Source organism: Oryzias latipes, chromosome 7, assembly GCF_002234675.1.
Source record: "Oryzias latipes chromosome 7, ASM223467v1".
Lineage (NCBI taxonomy): Eukaryota > Metazoa > Chordata > Actinopteri > Beloniformes > Adrianichthyidae > Oryzias > Oryzias latipes.
Window position 1 is genome coordinate 4,020,446 of NC_019865.2, and position 12,762 is coordinate 4,033,207.

The following is a 12,762-nucleotide window of genomic DNA, read 5'->3' on the forward strand; positions in this document are numbered from 1 at the left end:
CTCATAAGGATACAGTTACTGACCCAGAAGGCAGATTTGTAATCATTAATATATCCATTCAGAATAAGGACTTTTGTATAGTGAGTATTTATGGCCCTAATGTTGACGACTCTTCCTTCTTTCACAGATTCTTCACCTCACTCTCAGTTCACTCTGACTCCACAATCATTATAGGAGGAGACGTCAACCTTGTTTTGGACCCTGAACTTGACAGACTCAGCACAGCAGCAAATCAGCATACATGGCGGTCTGCAAGTATTTTAAAGCAGTACATGAATGATTTGGGTCTCTGCGACGCGTGGCGCTCATGTCATCCAAACACCAAAGGATTCACCTTTTTCTCTCCAGTTCACCACTCACACTCCCGTTTAGACTATTTATTAATCAGTAACTCTCTTTTAAAAAATATTCAAAGCTCCAATATCCATCCAATTTTTATCAGTGATCATGCACCAGTCTCTGTAAACATTTCTAGGGAAAAATCCACACCCTCTGGTACAACCTGGAGGTTTAATACGTCTCTGTTAAAGGACCAGGAATTTCTTGAATTCTTTAAAAAAGAGTGGGCAACCTTCTTAGACTTCAACAATACTCCAGACATCCCACCGTGCATTCTGTGGGAAACAGCAAAGGCAGTCATGAGAGGGAAAATCATTTCTTTTTCAACGCACAAAAAACACAAAGAGAAAGCAGATTAATTAGAATTAGAAAATAAAATCAAAACCCTGGAGACTGCTTATGCTGCTTCTGCACAGGAACACATTCTGGGAGATCTGAAAAATTTAAAGCTGCAGTTAAATGACATCATTAATAAACAAACACAATTTCAAATACAAAGGCTACAACTTGAAAGATTTGAAAACTCTAATAAATCTGGCAAATTTCTGGCTAATCAGCTTAAAATTAATAGAGAAAAATCATCAATCACCTCTATTACGGACCAAACAGGAAATGTCACTCATGACCCGGTCAAGATTAATAACGCATTTGAAAACTTTTATAAAAACTTGTACACACCACAGATCAATCCGTCAGAGCAAAGTATTGACTCATTTCTTAATAATGTAAACCTACCCAGGCTAAATGAGGATCAAATCACAAACTTAGATTCTCCGCTCTCGTTGTCTGAACTTCATGAAGCTCTGTTACTTATGCCTAATGGTAAAGCACCAGGGCCTGACGGCTTTCCAGCTGAGTTTTATAAAGAATTCTGGGAACAACTGGCACCAACATTTTATAAAACGGTCACATCTATTAATGAGAGCCAATCAATGCCACCTAACATGAACTCAGCCAACATAATTCTTCTTCTAAAACCAGACAAAGATCCCACTCAGCTGGTATAGTCCTGATTGATGCCTTTTAAAAAGGTTTCTCACCAGCAAGGTGTTAGACAAGAAGCATTGCATGATGGGTAAAAGCAAAGAGCTGTCCAAAGACCTACGCAACCTTATTGTTGCAAAACACACTGAAGGCATTGGTTACAGGCGCATTTCTAAACTTCTGAAAGTTCCAGTGAGTACCATTGAGGCCATCATCCGGAAGTGGAAAGAACACGGCATTACCATAAACCTGCCACGGCCAGGTGCTCCTAGCAAGATTTCAGACTGAGGAGTCAGAACAATCATCAGAAGGGTTCTCCAACAGCCCAGGACCACTCGTGGAGAGCTTCAGAAAGACCTGGAATCAGCAGGTACCGTTGTTTCAAAGAAAACAATGAGTAATGCACTCAACCGCCATGGCCTCCATGCACGCACACCACGCAAGACTCCATTTTTGAAGAAGAAGCATGTTGAAGCTCGTTTGGAGTTTGCGACACAACATTTGGATAAACCCATGACATTCTGGGAGAACGATCCCAAGCACACAGCCAAGGTAACACTCAACTGGTTGAAGAAAAAGAAAATAAAGCTGCTAGAATGGCCCAGTCAATCACCAAACTTGAATCCAATTGAAAATCTTTGGAAACAAATGAAGATCCGGGTTCACAGAAGAGACCCCCAGAACCTTGAAGATTTGAAGGCAGTTTGTGTGGATGAATGGGCCAAAATCACACCTGAGCAATGTATTCCACTGGTTTCTCTATACAGGAGGCGTCTTGAGGCTGTAATCACCAACAAAGGTTTTTGCACTAAGTATTAAATAAATTTCAGTAAGCGTGTTCAATACTTATTCCCTGTGCCATTTTACTTTATTACACATAACTTCATTTATGGACATAAATGTTTGGATTTCTTTCTATGTGTGCATTACTTGGGTTAATGCCAAGATCTGGTGAAAATTTCATGTCAATAGCTCGATTAGAAATATGTTTTTTGAGAGAAATGTTGACGTGTTCAATACTTATTTTCCCCGCTGTAAATGGCTCACACAAGCCCAAGTGTTAATAAGCTTAAAACGTTTTATTAACTAACTTAACAAATGTATAGGCTTTATTAATGTGTAAGATGCTAGTAAGATATTTATTAGCATTATAGACGTCTTGCAAACCCCTGAAAGTGTTAATCAGATTTATAAACATCTTAAGTCAGACCATTGTCTTCAAAGTCCATATTACTAAACTGCTTATAAGCCTTAAAAATGTATTAATAAAATTTTTTAAAAGTTTATTAATTGTTTTGCAGCACCCCATCTAAAGTGAGGACAGTTTTTACCACAAACAACAACAAAGCATAAAGCTTGTAAAATGAACTTTATAACATTGAAACAGACTAAACATACAAAAATATTTCTGTAAAAGAAATAAAATTTGATTCAGACAATTTTTCAAAAACAAAACGAAAAAACATAGGGACCAGTGTTGGATGACTCTAGCATCATAGCTACTATAAGGATAAAGTATTAGCATCTATCCTGAGTGAAAAATTCATAGCAAATCCCATCACTAACAGACAGTTCGCTGGATTCAATGCCAACTGCATTCAACCACTGTTGCCTTGCTTCCAGGTCTACTGGAAAGTTGCACAAGCCGGTAATTTTTGAAGACCGAAGGGAATAAACCTAAAGGAGTCATGCTGAAGCTAACACGCTAACGACCGACCGGTACAGAATCAAAATGGGCGGGGCTATTTTGTCACCTGCGTGAAACCTTGGAGAAAGTCCAAGAGGCCATTCAATTGTCTGAAAGCGAGCACGCCTGTTTTGCTGATGAGTTTGATTGACCGATTCATTAACCAATGGTAAATTAATTGACCTGCCCATATTTGAGTCTGTACCGGTCGGTCGTTAGCGTGTTAGCTTTAGCATGGCTCCTGTAGGTTTATTCCCTTCGGTCGCAAAAATTACCGGCTTGTGCAACTTTCCAGTGGACTTGGAAGCAAGACAACAGTGGTTAAATCCAGTTGGCATTGAATCCAGCGAACTGTCTGTTAGTGATGGGATTTGCTATGAATTTTTCACTCAGGATAGATGCTAATACTTTATATAGTTATTAGCTATGATGCTAGTGGTGTCATCCAACACCGGTCCATGTTTTTTTAATTTTTTTTTTATTTGCCTAAAATAAATTATTATATTTCTTTTACAGAAAAATGTTTTGTATGTTTAGTCTGTTTTAATGTTATAAAGTTCTTTTTACAAGTTTTATGCTTTGTGATTGTTTGTGGTAAATACTGTCCTCACTTTAGATGAGGTGCTGCAAAACAATTAATAAACTGTTAACAAAGATTATTGATACATTTGTAAAGCTTGTAAGCAGTTTAGTAATATGGACTTTAAAGACAATGGTCTGACTTGAGATGTTATTGAATCTTATTAACACTTTCAAGTCTTTGCAAGACGTCTATAATGCTAATAAATGTCTTACTAACATCTTACACATTAATAAAGCCTATACATTTTTTAAGTTAGTAAATCAAACTTATAAGTTTATTAACACTTAGGCTTTTGTGAGACATCTATAATGCTAATAAATGTCTTACTAGAACCCCAAACAACATTAATACTTCTTAATTTGTTAACAAAGGTCGTTAATAAATGTTATTAAGCTTAATAACACTGAAACATTTGTCAGGCATCTAAAATGCCAATAAATTTATCATTAGCATCTTAAAAACATCCTAACAATAATGCTTGTAAATGTGTCAACTAAGTAATTTAATAAACCTTATTAGACTTCTTGTACTAATAAATTGCTTACTAACACCCCAAAAATTCTATTAAAATGCTTGTTAATGTGTTAACAAAGCTTGTTAAGGAATCTTGATATAAAGTGTTACCATTAAATTAACATAGAAAATCCTTAAAAAATAAAAAAAAAGGATGCAAACAAACTTACTGTAACAGTGGATGGAAACAGAGCTTTGGCACGTTCCCTCCACTCTGCCACACTGACCCAGGACATGGTGGTGTTGGTCACAACTGACATAAAGCCCGGATTTTGCACCAGGCAATCCAGAAGTGTTGACAAAGGCGTTGCCACAGTTCATTTCTTGACAGACCCTGTTTGAATAGTCGATGTCCCAGTTTTGATTGCACACTGGAGAAGAGTTGATCCTGACTTCTCCAGAACAGTTGCTAGACAGGCTGACCTTTGACTGACCTGAGAAGAACAGAGATCCTCACATCAAACAGGGACAGGTACACACTTTGACCTCACCTTTCACAAAACTGACAAGTCCTTCAGAAGTAAATCCCACCTTGACATTCGATGAAGAGTTTCTTCCTCTGCAGTGAAGGAGGACTTTCTGTCTCACAGTCCCAGATACTTTCAGCCTTTCCATCATTTGGACATTTAAAGGTTTTTTTCCAGAAGGAATCGTCCCCTGAAACTTCTCTTTTAGTCTTGAATTTGCCGCACTGCAGATCCGTACAAAGTCGGTTCCCCTCTGTTTCCGTCCAGCCTTCGCTGGAGACGAGCATCCTTCCTGCTTGAGAGTAAACAGCCACTTCTCCCTTACAGCCATCGTCTTCTAGAACTATCTCCCTCCAGTCTGAACAGCAGCAGAGACAAACACACAAGATCTTCAAGTAGTCCAGACAGAGAACTGAAAAGTTCTAAACAGTGCAAGAAAGTCAGTATAACAGAGAAACTCTACTCTCAGTTTTTTGTTCACTTGTTTGAGGAAATTCCACCAATTTAGCCTTTTAGAAAATTGACTCTTGGGACATGAGTTATTAAACATTTTCAAAAAATGTCTAATTGTTTACCTGTCATTTTATTAGTGCCTCCACAAATATGGTTTCTTTAGGAGTTTATCAACCAATGAGCAGTAAACCTGACAACACTGCTGTCACTGATGTTATAACATGAAAATAATGAGACAATATGGGTTTGGCTGAACTTGATACACAACAACTTCACAAGTAATGAAATTAAATGACTTGTTTTAATGAGGCAACTTAAATAATACTTTTTTTTTGACTTAATATAGCTGCAGATATAAAGTCCTCATTTGGTTTCAGTGAAACAGTGTTTAAAGCTTGACGCTGTGAAACGATGTTAGATGATTTGGATGGATTCAGATTTCAACGAACCTGAACATTGTTGGACTCCAAGAATGCTGTTTCTTGTAAGACTGATGCTGCACACCTTAAAGGCATCTTTTGAACCATCTCCTGAACAGTCTATCGCGGTGATGGCTTCACCGTCATGTGGGAGTTCAAGGCGAGTTGGAGGATTGTCAAATGTACCACATTTCTGGTGTTCACAGAAATCATAGTCAGCACCAAATCTTATGGCAGCATTCGTGCTCATGGGGAGCCAGTCCCTTTCATAGAATGCCTCAACAACTCCTGAACATTTATCCCGGGAAGGACGGAATCGGACGTTTTCTCTGCCTGCATAAGAATAAAAATGTGTTTGTGTTAAGTGAAAAAGACAGCATGTGATTTGTCCAGTCTCTAAATTCATATTATTAACTACACCTAATGTGGGTATTTACATACACAAGGTTTAAATACACTCAGTTTTAAAATTAAATTTAGGGTCTTCAAGGTAACACAAACCCTTAATTTTGCACGTTTTTAAAGAGAATTAACTGTGTGAATGAGGTTTTACCTCCACAGATGACATAGGCCGGGACACACATTTCTCTGTTTTCCGTTTTAACAAAGGTGCTTTCCCTCAGGTTAGAATTATTGCCGACGGTGTGCAGACTTTTGAACGTAACAACTTCCTTTGAAGGAAGTTTGCGAGCTTTAAAGACGGCTTCCCCACAGCTCGTTTCTTGACACAGAGTTTTAGACATTTCCTCAGTCCAGGAGTCTGCACAGACACCTTCAGACTTTCCTTCTGCAAAAATACGGACTTTTCCCCAACAGCCTTCACTCAGGCTTACATTGATTTTTCCTTTAATGGGATTCAAAGGAGAAAGAGTCAAATGAAGCACTCATGTGAGACAGAAAGATGTTTGACATTACCTGAGCATTCCACCTGAGCAATGGTCTCATTGTGGTCAGGAAGTTCCACTTTGTCACAGTCAAAGAGAGACCTTTGCTTTCCAGAGCAGCGGTAAGCTCTGAAGATCATATCAGAAATGTCACCAGCAGAAGAGCTGGAGGAGAACTTGGTGAGGCGGCCACAGTGCATCTGCTGACACAGCGTTTCTGCAGCCTCAGAGTTCCAGGTCTCATTGGACCCGGAGAGCCAGAAGGTGTTGTTGTTCTGCCAGATTCCCACCGCTCCAGTACAGGATTCAGATCCCTTCAGAAAAACCACTTCATGATCTGCACAGAGACATTTGGGATGTAAAACTTTCTATTTAAAAGCATTGACAGTGCATGAAAGATGGAGATGAAAAGGTCCTTACTCTCACAGGTTATTCCCACAGCTTCTTCATTTGGTGTGTTTTGCTCAGATTTAACACATTCAGAAATATCAGGCACAAGTGGCCGGGATAGGCTCCATGACCCCGAAAGGGAGAAAACGGAATAGAAAATTGATGAAATAAAAGAAGAAATATCAGGCTGGTTTTGGTCACACGCTATGGAAACAAAGTTCCCAGAACCCTGGAAGAACCTTTCAGAATGGTTTCCTGCGGTTGTCTTTCCACAGTTGAGGCGTTGACAGATGTTGTCTGAATATTTCTCATTCCATTTGCTTTTAGCCACCCTTTTCCACTCGCCTCCATGCAGGACGTCCAGCCTACCAGCACATTTCCCAGGACCGTCCGCCAGCCTGAACTCAACACTTCCTGCAACCCAATACAGGTGGAAATAGGTCAAACACAAACAGAATACAGCGCTTTTCTGCTCCTGATATGCTGTGTGCTTGTTTGTATCACTATACAAATAGGAACAATAATGGAAAAATAATATTTATACTATAAAAATATTGAATTTCAGCATGAAAAATGTTTTGTTTAGTTGATTCATTTAAAAAAAAAGATTTTCTTAATGTATTTTTTTAAATCAACATGTCAAATGAAGTCTAGAACTGTAAAAGTTTCTATTTTTTGTTTACACAGGATTACTGTCTTTAAGTTGAACAAACCAATAGTTTTATGTGATTTCCAACATTCATGTGTGACTAAAAAATGGTCTGACAGACGGTTATTTGCCGTTTCCCACCTGAACAGATAACGTGTGGCGTTTGCTGACAGTTTAGCGGTGAGTCGTGCTGGGCCTTGCAGTGCCACAGAGACGACTCGTCGCCCGAACACCTGACATCATCCATGACCCCTGATCCTACATCAGTTTTGTTCGTCCATTCAATTAACTGTAGGAAAGAAATTACTATCAAACATCCTAGAAATATAAAGTTTATGCTCAGTTATAACTCCAGAAAGAGAAGTTATGGAACAAATAGTTATATGTAAAATTAAATTGTATATGTTCCAGGAAAACTTTATGTTCCTGTTGTAATTCTTCCTCCAGTAAACTACTACTGCTACTGCTGGCAAAAACCAACAAACAGATTGATTTTTTTTCAAATTCAGATTACAAAAACAAAAAAATCCTCTGAAGATGACTATATTTCTGATCTGCAGTAAAAGAAAACACTGCTTTTCTTGTTTAAAGTAGAGATGTAAATGAAAAAAATGTGCTGCGAAATTTACTAAACATTTAATAACAGTTCAAATAGAAAGAAAAAAAACATGTACAAAACAAAGGCTGGCATTTTTTTTGGACTTTTTGACAAAGAAGTTTTTTAAAATGGATCATTAGCTGCGTTTCCATCACACATGTGCAAAACATCATTAACATTTTGGAAATGTCAAAAAACACAATTTTGCATTTACACTGTTTCCATTAAACCATTACTAACAAAAACTAACTCACGTCATTCAGAATCACGGCAACGGATGTGAACAATGCTTTGATTGACAGCAGATACATTTAAATTCCTGCCACGGCTCTAGCGCTTATCGTCATCTATCAAAGGAGACGTTGGCGTCTTATTCAGGTCATGGAGCGGCGAGCTCCTTACACGTGGGAGGGGCTACGGATAAAGCCCTTCAGAGAAATCAGGTTGGTGATTTTACAGAGGAGCTGTGGTTCCAACAATGACACGTTCAACCTTTGACGAGCCGTGATGCTGTGGGACGTCTGGTGGCACCCGCGGTGCAACGCCCAAGAAAGCCAGTTCCTACCAAGGAGCCATCCGGTTGTTGGTCAAGTGATTCATTAAATTTGAAAAAAGTGTTTCCATTGCAGTTGTGCAAAATATTGCATATCAATTTTAATTCTCCTCACAAACCTCCTCCTCCTTTAAAAGAAAAAAAACCATTTCAAAGTTTTTTTTTAAGTTGTGTTTCTTTTAAGGTGAAATTATTAAATCCAGTCATAGTCAGTTAAAACACAGTTATTGTAGCCAATAACCGTCATGGATTCATGTAATTGTTTGGTAGACAAACAAAAATTAGCGCAATCTGAGATCTTTATTTCTGAGACAACCTAAGACTGAATGAATGTTTGTGATTAAGTAAAACTGATTTTTAGTTCCATCTGCAGATTAATTTGTTTAGAGCACAATTACGTTTTGTCTTCTTGTTTCAGATACTTTTTGCATATTACAAAAAACAAATGTTTTGGGGGAAAAAATTATTTTGTGAGCAAAAAATCTCAGAAAAAAATACTTTGAGAACATATAGTACTTTCAGTAGTACTCCTATGCATACTGTAGTTCTTGAAAATATTTTCCAGTGTAACAGACTAGATTCAAACCACTTGAAAACTTTCTAGTTAATGTCGTTTATGCTCCTGGTGGGGGCTTACCTTTCCACAGCTCAGTTCCTTACAGACCATATGTGAATTCTCTGCAGTCCAGCCAGCGCCGCACACCGGTTGGTTTAAACCGTTCCTGTTCACGTGAACACGACCGAAACATTTGCTTTCTCTCCTGCCGTCCATCAAAACAACTTTAACTGTGTCTGTAAAGAAAAAGAAAAATTCTGTTATCAAAGTCACTAACATAGCCAATGGTGAAATCGTTTTTGTCACATTTACCTGTGCATGTCAGGTGTAGGTTTTGATCAACATATGTGTAGTTTTTGACGGTACCACAGTTCACCTCTGTGCATAAACGATCAGTGATATTTATATTGTTTTTCACTGCTTCCCATTTAGTCTTCTTTTGCTGCAGCTGCCCTGAGCAGACGTTTGTCGGACTTCCTAGGAGCTGCAGCCTCTCGTGCCCTGTTCAAGAAAACCACCATTTTCTGCAATATTCAACTTTTTACTACAATTATATGTTTATTCGTTTGTTTGTTCGTTTGTTTGTTTGTGTGTTTTGTTACCTTTACATGTTACAACAACAGGGTCTCTGCACTGGTTGGGTTTCCCGGCGCACAGCCACAGATTGGTCACCGAATCAATGCCAGCACAATCCACCCCCATCTTCTCTGATCTTTCATAATTGCTCATGTCAACCCACCGAGCTCTTGGGATCTCTTTCAAACCTCCACATCCAAGACTTCTGCACAGCAGTTCTGCAGTCTGGGTGTCTGGAACATCAGAATTACAATCAGGTTAAAAATCCTGCAGGCAAAAACTGTAATTCCGAACAAGTTTTTTTTTTAATATCTTTTGTGTCTTTCTTCTTAAAGCTCCGCACAGCAAAAACAGCAAATACAAATAAGGGAAAAATCCTTAACATTTCAAGCATATTATTTAAGTAATTTACAGAACGGGTGAAAAACAGGTCTTGCCAAAAAATCTAATTATAGAAAACAAACAAATCTAAGACTATGTTGCTGTAGAAAAACTTTTTGATAAGATTATTTTTCATGATTGAAAACTAGTCCATTTATCTTGAAACAAAGGTATTTTAACTTTCCAAAGAATCCTGTTTTTGCAGTGTACATTACATAACACCTTTAAATGTAAAAAAAAACAAAAACATGCAATCTTTTTTAAACCTGGGACAGTAAACTTTTACACCAGTTTTCAATGTTTGTAGTCATCATTTTCTAAAATCTACATCACTTTTGCTGTCATGTGTGTCATGGCTGTTATTTTTCACCAAATCTTGTTTTGAAAAGACGCCAACCTTTTGGTCCCCAGTTGTCCTTGCAGAAGTAGCCAGAATGAGTCGGGCTCACAGAGTACTTTGCTACTCCGTGGCATTCATGTGGTTCAAGACTTATCTTGATTTGACCTGGAAGATTTTACATTTTTAACACGTCATAAACACAAAAAATGATCCTTTTTGACCAACGGTTTTCTTCATGACTGTGTGAAACAGACCTGAACATTTGATCATCTTCACCGTGGGCTTTTGGTAGACGCTGACGCCTGGAGCCGGATACCCTGGACAGTCCCACAGACTGTCCTCGTCCCCGCTGCACCGCAGTTCATTCAGCCACACCATTCTGTTCTCCAGCCTCTGGACATTTTTGGTCGCACCGGGCACCGGTACCCCACACTGAGTGGTCCTGCAGACCACCTTCTCCATGTTGTCGTCCCAGTGTTTATCTCCCACATGCCCCGCTGTGTTGTTGTAGTAGATTTCAACATGACCCTCGCACGGGTTCTCTCCACCGCGCAGAATAACTTTACCTTTGGCTGTTGATGAGGGAAAAGTTTCAGATTCAACTCCACTCAAACCATCATTTCAGTATTTCTGGGGTATACTTTTGCACAGTTTGGTAAAGAATACCTGAACTGCAAATTCCTTGTTTTGTCTTTTAGCAGCAAATGTGGCTCTTTTATCTCACCATGGTGGTTTTGGAGAAAAAAAAATGTTAATGCTTTGATTTAATACTAGGTTTGTTAGAAGTGATCTTATTTAGTAAAATAAATTATTTCATTTATTTATTACCGTTGCTAACATTAAATTAAATAAGCTTGTGAGTACATTTTTATTGTTTTGCTAAAATCCACACATAAATAATTAAAATGGTGATAGAAGTTCAAATCTATTTATTATTCTTTTAAAGTGCTTGTTCTTATTTTTTGCTGCTCTTCTGAGGTAAAGTAAAGGTATAAAATTGCATAATAATTATTATAACTGCACTGCTGCAGGAGGAAGATCTTATTTTAACACAGGGGAGAATTTATTTTGAAAGGAACTTTCACTATTAAAAGTAAAAAAAAGTAACATATATTGTTCATAGAAAATGATAAAACTGTTATAATTCAATTGCTGTAAATATTTAAAAACCATATTATGATTTCGTAATTTAAAAGGAAACAGTATTTTATTAGTTCATGTCTTTTTCTGAAATTGCACATCAGCATGAACAACCGCCTTTAGGGTGGTAAGAGCCATAAGTTCATGTTGTTAACATTATACAATATCTACAAAAATGTAATTATGACTTTTATTCTTGAGAAATGTAAAGATTTCATTCCACTTTTATTTCCTATAAACCACTTTTTATAAAGAGAGGCAGGTGCAGGTCAGTTTTTATTCAGTTTCATAAAAATTATTAAAAACGCACAAAAATAGTGTTTTCTGTAATTATTTAACCACTGTTTAAACTAAACTTGAAGCCATCATGTCACCGTTTGTAAATGAGAAGAATGAGAACTTGCCTTGAGCTGCCACACTAACAATGTGTGTGGAGGAGCAGATCAGCAGGAGGAGGAACCGCATCTTTACAAAACCTCATGACAATAAACTGACAGACAATGAGATCTGCCCTTCTTATATCAGCGTCACGACCCGCCCAACGTTCCAGCAAAATGTCCATAGATGGATGTAACAGTGCTTACCTTTAAAACATGTCAAGAGGAAACGTTTTTCGATTTGATTTATTTTTGTTTCAAGCATTGTGGTTAAAACAATACAAAAAAAATCACACAGATTTATCAAACTCATTACAGAAATGATAAACTGCTATGAAAAAAAAACAATGTCACACTTAAGTCATATTTTCTTAATTAAATAGTCATTTAAAGTTTGAATTATTACTTGAAAAGGAGTTGGAGGAAGCGATCTTGTATAATCCCACCCCTACTAAATTAAACAATCTATAGTTTTGCATAGTTCACATAATCCGGTTCGGATCAGATTCAACGTTTTAATGAAAATGTGAAGAAAACGGAACAGAGATTCTGACCAAAAATTTAATCAAAGGTGTCATAATTTTTATACAAAAAGAGTTTATGATCAGATTTATGTTAATATAACATCTTGAAAAAGAATAAAATGTATTTATAATGGCTTTAGAGCTTTAACCTTCAACGTAAACTATAAAAAAATCGAAGAAACGTTGTTTTTTAAAAGGGAACCACCTAATGACTTAAATGTAAATTTTTCTCAAAATTAAACGTTAAGAGCTGTGAGGGAACTCGTTCTATTTTTAAAAAGCAACAGTTTTAATAACGGCGTCGCTGATTAGCACTTTGAATTTAGGGGTTTTGAGGAGCGCGGGCATC

The 12,762-nt window shown here is 37.5% G+C and overlaps 1 protein-coding gene across 1 annotated transcript; it reads right to left on the bottom strand.

Annotated features, from left to right (window-relative positions):
* Window positions 1-4,620: 4,620 nt before the first annotated feature.
* On the bottom strand, window positions 4,621-12,148 carry LOC111946288 (antigen WC1.1-like). The gene is made up of 7 exons (XM_023956231.1): window positions 11,917-12,148; window positions 10,627-10,944; window positions 10,430-10,537; window positions 9,678-9,884; window positions 7,065-7,133; window positions 6,361-6,666; window positions 4,621-4,931 (listed from the first exon to the last, which is right to left on the bottom strand). Exons 1-7 carry the CDS (start codon window positions 11,975-11,977, stop codon window positions 4,621-4,623), a joined length of 1,380 nt encoding a protein of 459 aa, XP_023811999.1. The 5' UTR covers window positions 11,978-12,148.
* Window positions 12,149-12,762: the final 614 nt, after the last annotated feature.